We start from the raw sequence: 19,632 nt of genomic DNA on the forward strand, positions 1-19,632 counted from the left end.
CTTGGTAATAAATAATATATATATATATATATATAACACTTATTACCAAAAATACAGCTTCAGAAGGATGTTGGAATCTCGCTCTATATATATAATCCAAAGTACATCGTAAAAAAATTGTATTCTAATTTAATTGTAAAAAAAATTTAAATATATTTTACTATGTGAATAGACTGGTAATAAATATTTTGTCGGATTAATTATTGTTACAAAACAGATATTTAAGCATAAAATGTGCTTTAATCTTTATATATAAATTGTATAGGATAAATTTTATATATCGTGTTTAGTTTAAATTTTTTTATTATTGCTTAATCTGTATCCATGGCAATGGCTACTTGAGGATCTTGCGGGTCTTCGTCGGCAGGCGGATCTTGCGGAGGCCTATCATCCTGCGCAACCTGCTCTGCAGGCCTAGCACGTTTATCGTCCCCTTCGATCTGGGATAAATAGGTGGCTGTCGCTGTTTCGTCGAAAATCGTGAAACCATAATCCTTTCCTACTATCCCAATTGATACATTCTGAAACGTATAATTAGTGAAATTTGACGCATTTAAAAAAAAATTAATATTGGCAAAATTAAATTATTTATTGTAAGTTATTACAATTGCTTTGTGATATATTAAAGAAATTATATTAGAGAGTAGGCGAAAAATTTACCTTTACTGACAGATCGACTTCATTAGGTAAGGTATCGCGTAATGCTCTAAGGCCATGCTTCACCAATTCGTCGAGATCACACGATGAAAATTCATTCAAATGTTTCTCCAAGTACGTTCTCGCGCTCTGAGAACGAGATCCTATAGCCATTGCTTTACAATCGAAATAATTCGCTGATGGACATGTTTGATATATATGCGGCCCTTGATCCTGTTAAGGATAATTATCCTTAGAGAAGCACAATATTGGTGTATAACGTGTAAACCGCGTAATCATTAATATAATTTTCAATAAATTCTCACATCGTATCCCGCTACGAGTAAACCGACACCATACGGACGTCTGTCATATCTCTGCGTGCAGGTCTGCATTTTATTTCCCAGGGACATGATCAAACGACTCACAGGTAATGTATCGTCATGAGCGTACTTATAGTTTAGGCATTCGGTTCGCATATAACGGCTATGAATAACAACAATATATTATCGTAAATAGCGAGATAACGAAATATATATAAAACAAAGAAGTCTTAAAAGAGATCTTTTCCTATTGTATACATCATATAACATATAATAATAAAATTTGACAAAAATTAAACAAATAAACTTAATAAACTAAGTAATAACTTAGATAGTACCTCAATATTCTTGCATCAGCAGTCAAACCCGAAATACTGATCCCCATATGCTTGTCTATCGGTATGATCTTCTTTTGATGAGCCGACAGTTCCGACGATGCTCTTTTTAGTGCAATAAGAATAGCGTGTGTTTTATTCTTGAGACCTACAGTAGCCGATCCCAGTTTCACAGCTTCCATAGCATATTCCACTTGATGCAGACGTCCTTGTGGACTCCATACTGTTACATCACTGTCATACTGATTGCGGAACTGAAAAATACATTTATATTGTCAATAAATTTAAAGATTTTATTTATATATTTCCACATTATATTATAATTCCACAAGTTAATTAGACATTATATTATGGATTCCAGAATCATGGCAATATTGTCACCATATTGTTATTCTTGTTGTTCACCAAATGTTAAACAAGAACGACATGCTGACATAATTTTGAAATGCAGCTTATATTTTTGCCTTATTATTATAAAAATATTTATTGTATTTTTTATTATAAGTTTTTAGTATAATCTATTGCTTGATATATTTAGCTTTTTATTCAACTTTTCAATATCAATAAAAAGACTAAAGTATACTTATAATACTCTCGATTTTTGTTTATTAAAATATGAATTACTGAAAGAAAGCTATATATGTCTTTAATTGTTATTATTTCTACTTTTTCTCCTATTTACATAAACTCGTACATAACCACACAACGACTTTGACATTACAACACTTTGAGATTTGACATACAAACTTTCTTCACAATATAATTAAATAAACATAAAATGTATTAAAAATGAAAATCAATCAAGTACTCACCATTTTTAAAAGCCGTTTTTCTTAATCGCAAGGATACAGAGCAAGGAGATAAAAGAGAAATATTAGTTGCAAAAAATATTCCACACAATTCCAGAATACTAGCGGCTTGGCTTTTCGTAAATCAACAGTCATGCAGCAATATAGCTATAGATACGTCCTGTCATTCATGTTGGTTCATGTCCATGAAGAACGATAACCTAAAGCCGCATAAATATGAAAGAGTGGCAGCCATCGTCGATTGGCCAATTCATGCACACAGGATCTTTCGATTGGTTGGTTCGGGAGAGGCTCACTTGCGCACAGTACAATTGCACACGTTGCAATTGCACACCGTGCTATTAGGGCCATTCCACAATAGGTTGCAAATGCTCTCGTTGCCAGTTGATAATTGCGGATTGACCAATCCGATTGGTCAATCCGCAATTATCAACTGGCAACGAGAGCATTTGCAACCTATTGTGGAATGGCTCTTAGGCCGGTATTCATAGTCGGTTCTTATATTTAAGACTGTCTTAAGTATAATCTTAAGATGTGATTAACCAATCACAGAGCCGTATTTGCATCTTAAGACATTACTTAAGACGGTCTTGAAATGAGAACGGACTATGAATACCGGCCATAAAGTTGCGCACAGTTCTTTTGCCCACAGTTCTTTTGCGCACAGTTCTTTTGCCCACTGTTCTTTTGCGCACCGTGCAGGTAGGCACCCCTACCGACGGGTTGGGTGCGGGAGGGGGGCCGAAGACCCCCCTTGCACCCCGTGTATGTGTGTGTGTGTGTGTGAATAGAGCATGTCGCGCATTTTCGTGTCCAATTGCACGGTGTGCAAACGAACGGTGCGCAAAAGAACTGTGCGCAACTTTATGGCCGGTATTCATAGTCGGTTCTTATATGTAAGAATGTCTTAAGTACAATCTTAAGATGTGATTAACCAATCACAGGCCGGTATTCATAGTCCGTTCTTATTTCAAGACCGTCTTAAATAATGTCTTAAGATGCAAATACGGCTCTGTGGCCGGTATTCATAGTCGGTTCTTATATTTAAGAATGTCTTAAGTGTCCACTTTTATACTGGGATATATACTCACTTCCGTTCGCTTAGCTCGAGCCATATGCTCCCTCCTGTTTCTCTTTACTCTTTGCTGTTTCTCTTTACTCTTTGAATAGCACGGTGTGCAATTGCAACGTGTGCAATTGTACTGTGCGCGTGCGCAAATGAAGGCTTCTCGTTGGTTCAGTGGAAGAATTCCGAGCACCAATCGCTGTGAGTGGCTGCTGTCAATTGCAACGTGAGTCAAACGAGACACTCTTCTATGAAAAATAGTTTATGACCGACAGAGGTTTTCATCATTTTCCTGTCGACTCTTGGAAAGTAGCGTTCGAAACAATTTTTTTGAGGTTATTGATTATTATTATTATTTTAAAGAATCGCTACCTACTTATATATTTGCTCCCACGCTAAATAATTAATTATTAAGATCTTCGCTGTAGAGAAATTTGTTTTCTCAGCTTAAAATGTCGAAGGCTGAAATAAATAACGAGGTGAGATATATGTATGATTTGAATGAAGCATACGCGATTGTTTACAATTGTCATTGCTTTCAGATTGTTGAACTGCGACATACAGTTCGTCAAGCACGAGTTTGTGTAGTCAATAAGCTTATCAGAGAGGCTAAACTCTTACGGAATAGACATGGAAATGAAACTCAACAGGAAAAATGTAAAAGAAAAGCTGATAAGCTTCTCGCTGAAGTTTATGCGCTAAAAAAAATTAAAGATGATGATATTTCCAAGTTTGGTATCGTAAATGAGAAAAACTTGACTACAATATTACAAGATGAGTCTTTAAGTCATAGTGATCGCGTAATAGCAAAGGTTGCACATTATAAAATTTTAAACAGAAGACTAGAACAATTTAAGGAGAAGTTCCCAGACTGTAAAAAATATATTGTGGAAGGAAAGAAGAAAATTGTTAAGTTGAAGAGTAAGGGTGCTGCAAAAACTAAAAAGTCTTTGAAAGAAAAGCCTCAGCCTCAAACTGAAAATTCAGAGGAACAAAAAATTGCTTCTTATGAAAGCATTGAACACTCTCAATGTAATTCTAAAGATGAGGAAGTACGCAACACTGAATCACTTGAAGTAATAGATAATTCGCGCGAATGTAAGAAGTCATTGAATAAGGATAGTGTACCCTTGAAAAAAGAAAAATTGTCAAAATTGAAAAAAGATGATAGATTGGAGGAAGATACAATTATACATAAGCAACCAAATGTAATTGAATCATGTAGCATAACAGAGGAAGCCACTGTAAAGAGATTTACAGAACTCTTGGAGGAGCAAGAATCTAAAAATGAGGAGACATCTATCAAAATTCCAGATTCCGCAACTGAACAAGCAACAAAAATATTGGATGATTTTTTTGTTACGGAAGACAATCAAGATTCTCAGAGGAGTGCTATTGATGCATCAACATCGCATATAAAATCTGACAAACCACCATTCAGATCAAGTAACAGAATTAAGAAGCAAAACATAAAGTACAGAAATGATACAAAAGTTAACAAATATCAGGATAAACCATCTTTCGCTAAAAAATCAAATAATAAAGCATCCAACAAAATTAACAAGGATACAAATAAGAGAAATTCAAATGATGTTAATAATAAAGAAGAAAATACTGATTTGCATCCCTCCTGGTTGGCTAAAAGAAAACAACAGAAAATTATGACTCAAGGATTTCAAGGAAAAAAGATTGTATTTGGCGATTAGATAAACATCTATAATAATTTATAGTAATAACACAGTCTGTAAAATTATAACAAAAACTTGTAAATTGACCAAGGACTTTGTGTAAAAAGTACAAGCAAATACGTCTGTCGTTATTTTAACACAAATGTATACATATGTACATTTATTTGATGTAAATAACATTTATGCAAATATTCTATGATAATATTATAGCGTCTTTTTTTTTACTTTATATAATTTATAATCTTTGTCATACAGTTGTGTACGAGATATTATACATTTTCACTCATATGTATCCTGTTTTATGCAAAATATCTCAGTCATATTATATAACAATTTATTTGGAAATGTTTAGTCCAACAAATAAAGGTGAATAAAAAAATGTAATTTTAAGTGATCAAATCAAGAAGATATTCGGTTTAATATATAATTTTTTCAAAATTAAACATTGCTCGGCCAATTAATATTTTATTTTCACGTATGTATGACGAAGAAAGAGAAGCAAACATTCTTTCTTCTGCTCAACGTATACGTTCGCACTCTAATTATACACCTTTGCAGATAGAAAATTTAATGGACGTAAAATAATCAAGTTTCTTCGAGTTGGAAGGGTGAAACTTGGAGTAAATGCGCTTTCCGAACGTAATAATCGCGCAAAGGAACTTCGCATCACTTGTTCTTCGAAAGAGTGCGTTGTTTCTCAGCGTGCGAAACTAGCTGGGAGTCTACAGGCAGGCCTTTTCTTCGACGAACCGCGTCCATGTAGCGTTTAGCTCGATTATCGCTGTCCGCTTTTTCGCCGAAATGAAGATATTCTTCCTCCGTAGATGGCACCCAGTAAGGATCTTGCTCGATAACCTGTAGAAATCCCAAAAACACTTAAATTAATATAAAATAAAATTAATAAAAAAAATATGGAGAAAAAACATCTTTCTCTTCGATATTTCCATAGACTCCAAAACTCAAAATTTATTTTTTTTTAAACGTTTTAATAATAATTAAAAATACCAAAATATTTGAAAGAGACGTTACTCCTGTATTTCCATTCTTGTTTTTTTTTTTTTCTAAGAACATCTTTCTGCGTAATAAGATGACGCGCGGTAGATATACAAAAGATACATCCGTCAGCTTTTATGTACCTCCCAATGACTAAAAACTAGTTGCGGACTGGCCAATCCAGACGTTTGCGTCCGCAGTTCTCTTGCGAGGTGGAAACTCTCCAGAACCGGTAGGGTGGCCAAAACTCTGAATTGTCCGCCGAAGCCGTAAGCATTTTCCGTAAATACGATACGACCCTGCCTCTTGCCGAATACGGCGTACAATTTTCCTGTAACGAAAATAAATAATTGTCATAAAAATGTATCTTTGATCTCTCAAAACGAACGATATCGTAATGAATCGCCTCTAATAGTGTGCTATTTTAGCATCTCTTTACAGTATTCTTCGTACGGTATATCTTTTCCTATTCCCCCTTATTAAGGATAAATATCTTCAAGTCAAGAAAATTTTTTTTATCCCTGTTATATTTTTCTTTAGACCCATCTTAAGAATATGCAAAGGCATCGCAAATAACTGAATTAAGGTTTCGAGCAATAAACCCTCGTGAATAAAAATGTAATGATGTTTTGGTAAAATATTCATATCGACATATACTTGTGCTTTTAGAAATTAATGGTCTGAAAGGATACACGAAATGCGAAATGTAAAACGTTCGGAATTGCAAGAGATGAACGGATTTAAAGTCTGATCGAAAGACGCGCAAAGAGAAAGAGAAAGAGAAAGAGAGAGGAAATCATTGATGAAAAACTGGCTCGCGAGGGGAGAGGAAAGAGACCGCGGACACCGATGCACAAAAAGCTACGCCGAACGTAGTAAATTGCGGCAAAACAGATCGTGCGCGCGCGAGCGCGAATGCAAACGGGTCGACTCTGGAGAAAAAGTAAAACGCTCGTTGATACGTGTTCCTTCCCGGGAAGCGCGCCGTAGAAGAGAGGATGCGATACAAGGACAAACGCGACGACGACGACGACGACGAAGACGACGACGACATGTCTCGAGAAAACGGCGACGATGAAAACGTCCGGAGAGGAGAGGAGAGGAGAGGAGAGGAGAGGAGAAGAGAGGAGAGAAGAGGAGAGAAGAGGAGAGGAGAGGAGAGGAGAGGAGAGGAGAGGAGATAGAGAGGCCTCTGGATAGAGAGTAGTAGTGGGGATGACGTAAGAGCAAGTGAAAGAATGGGAAGGGGGAAGGGGATAGAACGAAGCAGTCAAGAATGAGACGAGGAAGGAGGAGGAGGAGGAGGAGGAGGCAAGGGAGGGAGAAGGGCAAAGGAGAAGAAGGTGGGGGCATCCATTCATGCTTTACTTCTGGCTTCAAGAGTCCAGTCGAGCGGACGGCATACCTTCGCGCATAGGTCGATCTCGTCGTCCGACGTTCCGTTTCACTCGACCTCGGTGATCGAGGTTTTACTCGTTTCATTCCCCTCGAGAGGAGACACACGTATAAGGATCCCTCCCTTTGATAAAGGAGGACTTGGACTCACTTGGACGATCGATCGATCGATTGGATCGGATACAAGACGAGTAATTTTGGGCGACGATCGGCGAATTCGAGTGAGAGTGCGCGGATACGGTCTATCGGGCCCATCGGGGACCAGGGGAGATCGGTCACACCGCTCTTTCATGTTTCTAGAAATCGTACGGCGTGTGGAAGTTAAAAGAGAATTTCAAGTCGCGGTAAATAGAGACACGTGACAACGTTGTTGTTCTCGGAGCGGGAAGAAGAAGAAGATTGTAAGAATTGTAACTGGCTCCGAAGTAGAATTCTCTCTCGAGAACGCGTCAAAAATTCGAGAAGGAAGATTCCAGATTGCGCGTTCTTCGCAATTTCATCCGAGAGATCCTTTCGTATCCTTTTAAAGGAAATATCCTTCGATCATCCGAGTGATTTATCACCTTCCGAAGAAGACTCTTCCGAGATATAACGGATTTAAAAAAAAAAAAAAAAATCACGTCTGAAAGTCGTGAAAAATGGACTTCAAATAGTACATCGAACTATTTCTTTTAATCGATCTCTGAGAGAGATCATTCTACCGCGAATATTTTTACTATGATTATTCTCTCGGTTTCCTCGCTCATTTCGAAAGTCACATTGCGCGAATAAAAAGGCGTATTCGAGAGCCCTTTCCATTCTTTTTATCGCATCTCTCTCTCTCTTCTCCGATCGCGAGTAAAGTAAAACGCAATAAAAGTTCGTTCCGAACGAGAAGGACGCAAACGAGGGACCGCCGGGATTTTTTGATTGGGAAGAGAATTTGGCTCTCCTCTCGTGCGAGACACAAGATGACTGGCAAAGTGATACAGCACCTGCTGTACATCCTGCTGGCGATCGTCGGCGTCGTCCGTCGTGGCAAATGCGAGTTCTTCGAGAGGGCCGAGCACGACGATTACCTAAACGAGTATTTGCTCTTCGACGAGAGAGGGTACCTCGGCGAATATCAGGAAGTCGACGACACGATGGTCGAGATCGATCTGATCAATCGTAATAGAAAGCACAGATTGACGCACGAGGCGCCCAGGGTGCTCTATCAAGTGGGGGTAAGCCACTTAATTCATTGTTTTTTTCTCACTTTCCCAATTTCTTTCCTAAAGATTCTCATACCCCTAATTAATGATTTTTCTCGATTGCCACAAGGCAATATTATATATTATATGAACTTTTATTATTGTACACAGAGAGAATTTTCTCTTAGAATTTACCCTAAAAATCATGGTAATCGTGGGACAATATGGTATGGAATGAATTTTATGAAAGATTCTCTGATAAATATTTATCACAATAAAAATAATATCTATTACAATAAAATATAAAATACGTTTAATTTTACTATGCAGTTTAGTAAAATTAATCAAACATGTTTTATATTTTATTGTGATAAATATTAATCAGAGAAATTCTCGTAAAGTTCTTTCCATACCATATTGTCCCACGATTACCATGATTTTCAGGGTAAATTCTAAGAGAAAATTCTCTCAGTGTAGGCACACATTGATCAGATACTCCAATTTAATTGATTTTATACATATCTACATTATAAATTAGAATTTAGAATTAAATTAAAGAGTATCTGATCGATGTGTGACTGCAAATCGCAATTTTATATTTGTTCAATAGAAAGCTGAAAGCAATATCCTATCTTTAAACGATGCCATGTCCCTTTATATCGCTACCTTCGTATTCTTCTTCTTTGAATATTCCTCAATTGATCAAGAGTATACATTAGATTCCTATACACCAGCGTCTCTTTAAGTCAATTTTACTCTACTACTACTGTTAGAATCACACATTACTATTCGTTAAGTTCTCTGAATAAATTATCATCTCTACAAAGCGATTGAATATTAATGAGTCGCGCAAATGCATCGCCGGAAAAACATCGCCTGCAAAAAGAAAAAATATATACACATATTTCGCGTTATTTATTCGCGTCTATTCATAATTTCTTCGTCATTAAAAGAATTTTTTTTTATAATCGGCAATTTCGCTCTCGAGCATCGATATTTTTTTTTCTTCGAGACAAAAATGGCGCGTTTCCTTCGTAATTTTTCAGAAAGTTTCGCGTATGCACCTAGTGTTCGCAGCAACGTACATATGCGAGTTCATATATTCTCTCGGGTAACATTCCGAGGATTTGAAGCTAAATCGTCCGCTTACAGGCGCGCAGGAAGTATCGCGGGGAGAGGGAAACGTAGCCGTTAGCAAAGAGCGGCGCCCACTCGATGCTCGAACCTGTTGCTGTCGTAGCTGTAAACACCTACGTATCGGCCGTATATACGTGCGTGCGTGTGTATATATATATATATATATATATATATATGCATGCATGTATGTATGTACGGGGTACGTAGGTTTACACGTGCGGGGATACGGCGCAACACCCAAGTATGACATATCGTAGATACGTACGTTCGCACGTGGGCCGAGAGTACGTGCGCAGGAATGATATGGCGGGGATGACGATACACGTATGTGTGTATATTGAGAGAGAAGAGAAAAAAAGTGTGCTCTCTTTATATCGGACAAAAGTCTCGTGCGACTCGCGCTCGGTTTGTCGTCCCCCATCTTTGAATCGCATATATGTATATACTCGTTCTTGACAATTTTTCTTTTTTTTTTTTTAATGCGTTCTCTGTATTTGGTGCACCTTTCTCTTTCTCTCTCCGTCGCTAATTATACATCTACTTGTTAATTTATCCGGATAAATTAGAAAGCGCGGTTTAACCGAGGGAGAGTAGCCCTTTCCCGTTCTCCATATGTAAATCATATATACAGGAGATAGATTGGAGAACGTATTAGTACAACCAGAAAGAAAGTAATTCCTCGTGCAAAAATAAGTACCATTGCAGACTATTTAAGCGTGAATCAATTTTCTTAAAAGCGAAGCCTCATGCAGAAAAAATTTAATCTACATTTTCGATTTATTTTTGCGCCTTTTTTCTTGATTGCACAAACTCGCTCTGTATCACAGCTATCTCTCAAAATTCACGGAACGATACGAATCGCGATTAATTATCCCTCGATATCGAATTATATCAAGCAGTTCCATTATATCTTCGATCGGCGCGAGATTTCCGAGCTCTCTTAAGAAACATCCGGTATAGCGATGTACGGTACGATGAGCGAGCGATCTTTTTACTAACGTCATCCATCCATCCATCCATCCATCCGACCAGATTCCCTGCGTCGTCGTGCGTCTCCGTGCCTCTCTTTTCTTCTTTCTTTTTTGTTCCGTAGCTTCTACCTTGTCTCGCACGCCCTTCTCTCACTCTCTCTTCGTCGTCCTCGTACAGGCCGCTCTCTACCTCTCCACCATCTCTCCGTCTCTCTCGTCTCCTTTGCCGTCGTGTGGTATGTCCATCCCGAGTGCCAGGTGTCATTTTCATTGCGGCCGTGCGAGAAGCGAGAGACGCGTGAGAACTTCCGGATGGTTTACGGCGCCCTTCCGGTCCTTCTATTATCCCATTTTAGTTTACCATCGCATATATTCGTGAATCCCCGCCGCTATATATCAGCTTCAAAAACTTCCTTCGCCTTTCGTTACGCACGCCTTTTCTTTTCCCTCTTGTTAGGACCGACGGAAGTAGGATAAAGAGATGCGTAGAAAATGCGTTGTACGGGAAATGCGGATAAACACGATTAACGATCGGAAGCTCGCTTGAAATCGGAGTAAGACCGGATGGTGTAAGACCGGATTATATAGGCGTGGTTTGAAAAATATTCTAAAGATTTTCTTCTTTTTTTCCATCATTAAAATTCACCTGTACCTTACTACATTCGAACAGACTGAAGCGCATTTTGAATGGATATATTAAAAAAAAAAAATAAATCCAAATAATATTATCTATAGATAATGGATTTTCGTTATATATTTTTATTATTTAATTTAAAAGCTAAAACGCTGTAATGTAAAAAGAAAAAAAAATGTTTCTCTACGACGGCGAAGAAAAAAAAAACCTGGCAAAATCTATCTCGTGAGCAGATGGAAAATTATTCAACCGTTCGCGTAGTTTGTCGCTTGATTGACGGTATTCGCAGATGTAGGCTATAGACTTTAGCGCGAACGGATATCCAAGAGAACGAGATCAAGGAGCATTTTCCTCGTAAAAAGCTGCTCGTGCGATCCGTTGTATCGTGACGGAGATGATCGTAGTAATAGTAGTGGCAATAGTAAAGTAGTGGAAGAGAGCCGCAAAAAGACAAACGAGATGAACGGAGGATGGATTGTGAACAAAAAAGTCGAGAATGCTCACAGTAAGACGGTAAAACGGCGGAAGGCCATTTCCTCGAAAGCCTTTTCTTCGCTGAATGGCACGTTGGTTAACTACTTCTGCTCACGCACTATCCTACACTTCGATAAGTATATCTATCGCGTTAACAGAAAATGCGCGTGACTTCTCGCGACGAACGTTTATTTATCTTATTTCTTTTTTTTTTTTTTTCTTCCATAAAACCATAATGTATCCGGGAATACGTGGAAGGAAACGAATCGACGAACTGGAAGTAAATCAATGATGTAAATAAAATGATCAGTGAATGACATTCTTGATACTCGTCGCGACGAACGTTTATTTATTTTTTTTCTTTTTCCTTCTGTAAAAGCATAATGTATCCGGAAACACGTGGAAAGACAAATCGATAAACTGAAAGTAATCATTTTCCGAATTCAATGATGCAAATAAAAAAAATTATCAGTCAATGTTGCTCTTAATCTCCTCTTTGCGTATAACAAGCGCGTTTCTTCGATAAGGAGCCTGGAAAAATGATTAAGCGGCTCAAAATGCAAAATCGCAAATCGAATCTGGGGAAAAATTTAACAGCGCATACTAACGACACAGATATCTCCGCCTTACGGTAGTTGATGTCGTCGATGACGATAGGCCGGGGACAGGACGTACGCGATTGCCTCAATGAATGGACTGGCAACATCTAAATAGTCCAGTTACAAGCAGACTTTGTATCGCCGGCGCAGGAAAGAGCGGATATACTTTAGTTACGAGTCTGTGCGCAATCGCGTCTCGTTTATTTCATTAGCCGTGTCCCATAGCGCGACACACGTTCAGACGTTTCATTATTACGCAACGGTACAATCACTGCGATCTTAATCGTCCTGCTAATATTAATTCCGTTATCATTTCGAGACGCGTTTCTTAATCTTATCACGTTTCTTCAATCGCCATAATATATATAAGGACATATGTGATGTTATATAATAATATATATTTATATTAATAAATATAACAAACATATTATAATATATATTATATTATATTATAATATATATTATATTATAATATTATATAATAATATATATTAGAGAGTGATAGAGATTTTTCAGCCGATCAGCTGATTTGTCTTTACCTTTTCGCGCGATTACACAGAGAGAATTTTCTCTTAGAATTCACCCTGAAAATCATGGTAATCGTGGGACAATATGGTGTGGAAAGAATTTTATGAGAATTTCTCTGATTTAATATCTATCACAATAAAATATAAAACATGTTTGATTAATATTTTTCTAAACTGCATAATCTGAGCATTAATCAGAGAAATTCTCATAAAATTCTTTCCACACCATATTGTCCCACGATTACCATGATTTTCAGGGTGAATTCTAAGAGAAAATTCTCTCAGTGTAGGAAATTGATCCGCGAAAATTTGGCGCGAAAAAATCGATCGAGCTCTATTCATGACGCGAGTATCTGTTTGTTTGCGCAGGACAGCGAGAAGGAGTTACCGGAGTGCGTGGACCGGAGCGAGGTATGTAGCAAGGTGGATTTATATGGTGCACCGTGGGTCGAGAGACAATGTCGTTGTCCGAATGGCCGTGCCTGCCCCAGCAGTCTTCACGCGGACGACGGATACACGATCGTCGATAAAACGCGCCGCTACAAGCTCTGTGAACCCGTGAAACGACTTCCTATCTGTCGTTACTTCAAGTTAGTTGAAGATCACGTCACGTTATTCTATTCGATCGTAATCGCGCTCTTCGATTCTACTATCCGACATTTTTTCCTAATTTCTAATTTTATAGATTCATCAAGAATTGCTTCTTTCTGTATAAAAGTTTAATATAAACAAATTTACTTTACTTACAAAAAAAAAATTTTTTTTAGCTTTGATGACTTAGAGTCGCTCATACTTATGAGATAAATATGTAATTTAACGTTCCTTCTTCGTTTCGAGGAGAAAAATACATTTTTTTGTATACACATTTCGAAATATCCCGGCTTTTTTTTACCGCAGAGACATTACGTGGACTCTGGCACCAGGAGGAGGCCCGGCAAACGCGACGGTACAACGAGTTCACTGTCGATGTCGGCCAGGTAGCGTGCCGTATCTAGTTCGTAGGCAACCTCATAGATCACCGGATGGAAATCAAGGCTTTATCTACGCTTTCGCTTGCTCTCCGCAAAGCGTAAGTCAACAAAAAAAAAGTTCAGAAAAACACTAACTCTGTTCATTTATAGAAGTGCAATTTCTTCAGAAGAAGTTTTGTTAAAGTCGAGAAAGTTATCTACATTCTACATTAATTAATATAATGGCGTGTGGATTGGCTCTTAAAAGAAAAGTGCTTTGCTCCTCAGAGATTACGGTGCCAGCATAAAGAGCCCTGTCGCCTGTTCACCGTACGTAAGAGACGCAACTCGCAGCTCGAGGAGGTGAACGCCTCGCCTCTTTGCCAATGTCCCCGAGGACACCGATGCCCGCGAAGGCACACGGATCCTGGCTCTTCACCGGCGAGATCCTACGCCGGTGTCTTAGAAATCAAGACCTACAGCGGTTATTGCATACCCGCCCACGACTTCAATAGAGAGACCTACGGTATCTAGAGCTAGAGGATCGTAGAATCATCTCCACTCAATATATCGGCGATGTCGATGATGTCGGAGTATTTGCCACGCGCGACGTTAGAGTATCATAATTGAATGACATTAATTATACGTTTCTGTTAAAAAAAAAAGTGGTGAATCACTAATCGAACATACGAGGGCAGTTCGATAAGTCCGTGACTTTTACAAGATATGGCACTCAAATCGCAATCTAATTTTATTTCTGATATTTACCATCTTATTTAAGTATACACACCAAGTTTCAAGTAGATCTGTCAAATAGAAATTTTTTGACAGCGTTCTAAAGCGGATAAGTTTGTGTTTTTTGCTAAAATGGAAAAAAGTGAATTTCGTGTGCTAATAAAACATTACTTTTTACGTGGAAAAACCATTAAGGAAACTGAAGAAAAGCTAAAAAAGTATTATGGGGACTCTGCTCCGTCGCATGGAATGGTTCACAAGTGGTTCACTGAATTTCGTTGTGGTCGTACAAGCACGAATGATGCTGAGCGTCCGGGACGTCCGAATGAGGTCACAACTGAAGAAACAGTCAATAAAATCCATGATATTGTATTGGACGACCGTCGAGTGAAGATACGCGAGATAGCCAAGATGGTAAACATCTCAAACGAACGTGTTTTTAATATCTTGCATAAACATTTGGGCATGAAGAAGCTGTCGGCCAGATGGGTGCCGGCGCTTGCTCACAATCGACCAAAAACCACAACGAAATTCAGTGAACCACTTGTGAACCATTCCATGCGACGGAGCAGAGTCCCCATAGTACTTTTTTAGCTTTTCTTCAGTTTCCTTAATGGTTTTTCCACGCAAAAAGTAATGTTTTATTAGCACACGAAATTCACTTTTTTCCATTTTAGCAAAAAACACAAACTTATCCGCTTTAGAACGCTGTCAAAAAATTTCTATTTGACAGATCTACTTGAAACTTGGTGTGTATACTTAAATAAGATGGTAAATATCAGAAATAAAATTAGATTGCGATTTGAGTGCCATATCTTGTAAAAGTCACTGACTTATCGAACTGCCCTCGTATATTTAATGTAATGACAATAATAATCTAAGAATTGCATCTAATATCTTTTTTTTCGCGGTATAGTTTATAGTTTTTCAAGCGGCTGTTCTCTTCCTCGCGAATAAAGCGCGCTTAATTCGTACATCGACACGACTCGAAAGCAGCCTCGACGACAGGAAATTGATATATTTGTCAACCGATCATGTATCATTAACCGTACAATGCCGTGCCACGTGGTGGTCTCTAATGGCGCGTTGGCGAATGTTGAATGTAAAAAGTATGTACAAAAGTATATATAGGGATAAGAAAATTTTTGCGTGCCACCTATACAATTTTGTACAATATATAACGTTTGGATAATCCTTCGCTTTTTCCCGCCAATAACTCGATCATCGGTTATTGTACAACATCTCTTGTAGCAACGATGAGTCTCTTTCCATTTTAGTGCTATCTACTCGACTCCTTGTATACCGCTTCAGAAATTAATATTACAGACGTCGCAGTTATACATTGTGTAGTCGTTGTAACTTGTATATACATATCGGTCTCTGATCCTCTCAAAGTATCATTCGGGGAGTATATTTGTATATGATAGCATTATAAGACGATTCGGATGAGACTCTCTCTCTCTCTCTCTCTCTCTCTCTCTCTCTCTCTCTCTCTCTCTCTCTCTCTCTCTCTCTCTCTCTCGATGTTATATTTGTTAATTTTACCTTAACTTAATAAAAAATATGACTATATTATGCTTTACTTTCTTCAGTGCTTTTCTGTCCCGTGACATCTTTCTATTACACATTTTACGTTGAGCGAACGAGAATTTAATTGAATACTAATGTGATTGACAAATAATTTCGTAATAAAAAATGTATGTATCTATGCGAGTCTTGCAAAATATATTATATATTTAATAATATAATATTATATATTATGTAAAATATTATATATGATAAAGAAGCGACAGATTTATCGATCTTTAATGTAGAATTTTCAACCTGCGCCGCAAGTCGATAAAAGAGATTGTGACAATGCTTTCAACGATAAATAAATAAATAAATAATTGATAATAGTTAGATAAAACATTTCTCATTATATAGAAACAATAAAGTATTTTGATATAAAACACTATAGATTGTTTAGACAGTTCCAGCTTGATAAAAGTATAAAAAGCTCGACTTGTCATTTCAATCAATTTAGTCTTGCTATGTATTTTCATTTATACATAAAAATATAATAACATCACTGTATATCTAACATTATCTAATTTCTCCTAATTTCTACTATATGCAAAATTCATCATCATATATTATATAATAACAGTACTAATTAAACTATCTAAAGTCTTTCAGTCATATCATTATACATTTCTTTCTTTTTTAAAATAATGTATACCGTATAATATAAAAAAATAACACATGTACATTTCTCCGGAGAGATCGATGTTTCAGAATATTATTATAACGCGTTATTATAAAATGTAATAATTAAATATCGGATAGATTTCTTTTCAAAGAAATGTCGGCTTCTCATCTCAAAAATACAGTGGGGAATCGCTCTCTCCGACAAGATATCCTCGGATAACTTGACATAACCAGAACGCGAATGAGCCGTCATCGGAAGCCATGAGTTATCTGTGAGAACGTTACGGTCCATCACCCGCGACTGCTCGCGGATGCTCTACTCGCGCGTTACCATCTGCACGACACCGTTACCGCCGCGCCGCGATGCTCTTTGAATCATTGAATCATCTTCTCTCAGTGTATGCAAACATACGTTCTGACGTTCTGATGTTCTGATATGCATTTGTATGATCGATCAAAATCATTCAATTGTACGTTTAAATCGAATCATTGAATCATCTTCTCTCAGTGTATGCAAACATACGTTCTGATGTTCTGATATACATTTGTATGATCGATCAAAATCATTCAATTGTACGTTTAAATCGAACGACATTAATCTATTAATACACTGATTGTGAGAGAGTTTTCTCTTAGAATTTATCCTGAAAATCATGCGTAATCGTGGGACAATATGGTATTAATATTTATCACAATAAAAAATAATATCTATCACAATAAAATATGTTTGATTAATTTTACTAAAAGTATAGTTTTACTAAAAGTAAAATTAATCAAACATATTTTTAAAATTCTTTCCATACCATATTGCCCCATGATTACCATGATTTTCAGGGTAAATTCTAAGAGAAAATTCTCTCTGTGTAGCACCAGCAATAATGGATAAAAAACATTTTTTTCATTATCTGAAATTATTCAATTATTGAAGAATATATTTCCAACGTTGTACTATGAAATTTGAAGAGATAATAAAGTTATGGAACATCTTCGAAAAAGTGCTTTAGAGCATTCAACGGAATACGATCTGACAAATTTGAGACAAATTTTTCTCAAAATCACACTTTTCGAACTAGTTGTCAATATTTCTGGAAAAAAGTGAACTAATTCAAACTTTTATATTCCAAAATGTATTGTTAATTGTACGATGCCTTCTTTTCGAAACAATATTTATTTTATGTTTAAAAAAAACTGACCTAATTTTTGATAAAAAATTGAATCATTAATTTTAAATAATCGCTGATCAATTTTGTGAAAAATTATTTTTTAAAAGATAACAATTTCACGATAGCATTATTTAAGATTAAAAATGCTATCAAAATTATATCTCAAATTAAAAACTATATATCTCAAGTGTCTAGATATCAGAAATCTTGATAATCGTCAAAAAGTTGTACAGGATGTATGTACTTTTTCAAGAATTATTCAAGTTTATTTTTACTATAATATATAGCATATACATATTATATATAGACTCTCTTTAGGCACTACTCTTTTTAAAAAATATATAATTTATTTTTTGTATTATAAATACAGCCTAATGAACTTCATGTGCGTATTTCTTCGACTTTGCAATAAATTTGGACTGAATAGAAAAACAGTCAAGTCTGATGAGATTAATTTAACGTGAAATTGAAGCCAAGATAAAAATCAAGAGCACATTAACAAAGTATTGTCCATTCAATTATTTCTCAGCGATTAATTGCCGTGAAAATAATTGATCGCATCTTCGCATTAATTTCCATGAGTTACTCGATAACTATCCGATCGTTTGTAATAATACACAGCGAATATATCAGCCATGATAATTGCCGCGTAAAAGTTGAGCGCTTAATCGCGCCATCGTATATACGGAGCATTATCGTGAAGACTAGTATCAATTTTAGAAAGCGAATTCTCTCATAAATATGAAGAGGATTTTTCCTTCGGGTGAAAACTTATTTGGATATCGCGTGTTTTCACAACTCTCGCGTTACGAACATTGGTAATATTTTTATTAGTCAAACTTCTCTCTCTGTGTAGAGAAGAATCTTACGTCTTGCAAGACCCTAGCTCGAAAAACACGTCGTTGTTGTCGCATGATCGAAGCTGTTCGTCGACACACTTTTATCAGAATTCTTTACATTATTTGTTCCACTCTTTCCAAAGACCGCACTCGAGCGTAAAAAAAAAATAAAAAAAAAATAAAAGAACTCACAACGCGTAAAGAGCAGATCAGTTTTTCCGATTCCCAGAGCCGGATCAGCCGACTGTTCCCAATAGAATCGGTATCGGTATCGTGCCGAGTATCTACGATTTCTTGCCTTTCTCATTGCTTCGCGAGAGAAGCAAACAACAATCCCCCATTCGGCCAACTCTGATGTAGCCGAATAGTTGCCTCGCGCTGCACCGGGGCAGACAATGATTAGCGTCCATACGTCAAATCGATCTCGTGTCTATTATAGATAGCCGCAGACTTTCACCGAGATGCATCGCCAAGCCGAGAAGAATACGCATTCGATCTTTGGAGAAAGGCCGTGTACTCAATGTGTTACTCGACCGTGTCTACGATCAAAAAGTCGCGATAAAGCGAGAGCCCCATCGACAACGGGAAGTAATAACCCGTGAGGCCTTGCTCTCTCGCGTATAATTCATAAAGAGAATTATCTCTCGGCTGTAAGCATTAGATTTACAAGAATGAACGTGGTTCGACACGCCAACCGATTGCTCGGTAGTCTTTCTAAAATAACTCGCAATTTGTGTTTACTCGCTAATTCAAGTCAATTGGAATAATTGTATATCTATTTATAATGTATAATATCTATATACTTTGCTCGCGAGATTTTTTCCATAATTTATCATGTCTCGGAGGAAAATTTGTACATTTATCTTATCTTCTCTACTTTGTACCTTTCGTCCCGTCAATATATTTAACTGTCAATTTTCATCTGTAGATGTAAAAATCTATTTATCATAATTTTCATATAATTCTCTTATAAGCAGAAAATGATCAGAAAGTTAC

The 19,632-nt window shown here is 36.9% G+C and overlaps 4 protein-coding genes across 4 annotated transcripts in view; 2 read left to right on the forward strand and 2 right to left on the reverse strand.

Annotated features, from left to right (window-relative positions):
• Positions 1–285: 285 nt before the first annotated feature.
• Positions 286–2,266, reverse strand: Prosalpha6 (Proteasome alpha6 subunit). Its single transcript, XM_083037075.1, has 5 exons — positions 2,107–2,266; positions 1,298–1,548; positions 963–1,122; positions 661–870; positions 286–521 (listed from the first exon to the last, which is right to left on the reverse strand). Exons 1-5 carry the CDS (start codon positions 2,107–2,109, stop codon positions 312–314), a joined length of 834 nt encoding a protein of 277 aa, XP_082893201.1. The 5' UTR covers positions 2,110–2,266; the 3' UTR covers positions 286–311.
• A 1,177-nt stretch (positions 2,267–3,443) lies between these two features.
• Positions 3,444–5,016, forward strand: LOC145935582 (uncharacterized). The gene is made up of 2 exons (XM_083037070.1): positions 3,444–3,648; positions 3,712–5,016. The coding sequence occupies exons 1-2, from the start codon at positions 3,622–3,624 to the stop codon at positions 4,873–4,875; spliced, it is 1,191 nt and encodes a 396-aa protein (XP_082893196.1). The 5' UTR covers positions 3,444–3,621; the 3' UTR covers positions 4,876–5,016.
• Positions 5,017–5,067: 51 nt separating this feature from the next.
• LOC145935579 (elongation factor-like GTPase 1) overlaps positions 5,068–19,632 on the reverse strand; it is a 39,704-nt gene continuing 25,139 nt past the window's right edge. Inside the window, exons 4-5 of the mRNA XM_083037068.1 lie at positions 5,994–6,181; positions 5,068–5,712 (exon numbers count right to left, since the gene is read on the reverse strand). Of these exons, the coding sequence (XP_082893194.1) occupies positions 5,524–5,712; positions 5,994–6,181 (377 nt within the window). The 3' untranslated portion in view covers positions 5,068–5,523. The remainder of the gene's footprint in view (positions 5,713–5,993; positions 6,182–19,632) is intronic.
• Positions 7,234–14,477, forward strand: Aos (protein argos). The gene is made up of 4 exons (XM_083037072.1): positions 7,234–8,450; positions 13,129–13,349; positions 13,657–13,828; positions 13,998–14,477. The coding sequence occupies exons 1-4, from the start codon at positions 8,196–8,198 to the stop codon at positions 14,241–14,243; spliced, it is 894 nt and encodes a 297-aa protein (XP_082893198.1). The 5' UTR covers positions 7,234–8,195; the 3' UTR covers positions 14,244–14,477.

The sequence above is a fragment of the Prenolepis imparis genome, unplaced genomic scaffold, assembly GCF_030444845.1.
Source record: "Prenolepis imparis isolate NDT839.2.m4 unplaced genomic scaffold, iyPreImpa1.0 SCAF_4, whole genome shotgun sequence".
NCBI lineage: Eukaryota > Metazoa > Arthropoda > Insecta > Hymenoptera > Formicidae > Prenolepis > Prenolepis imparis.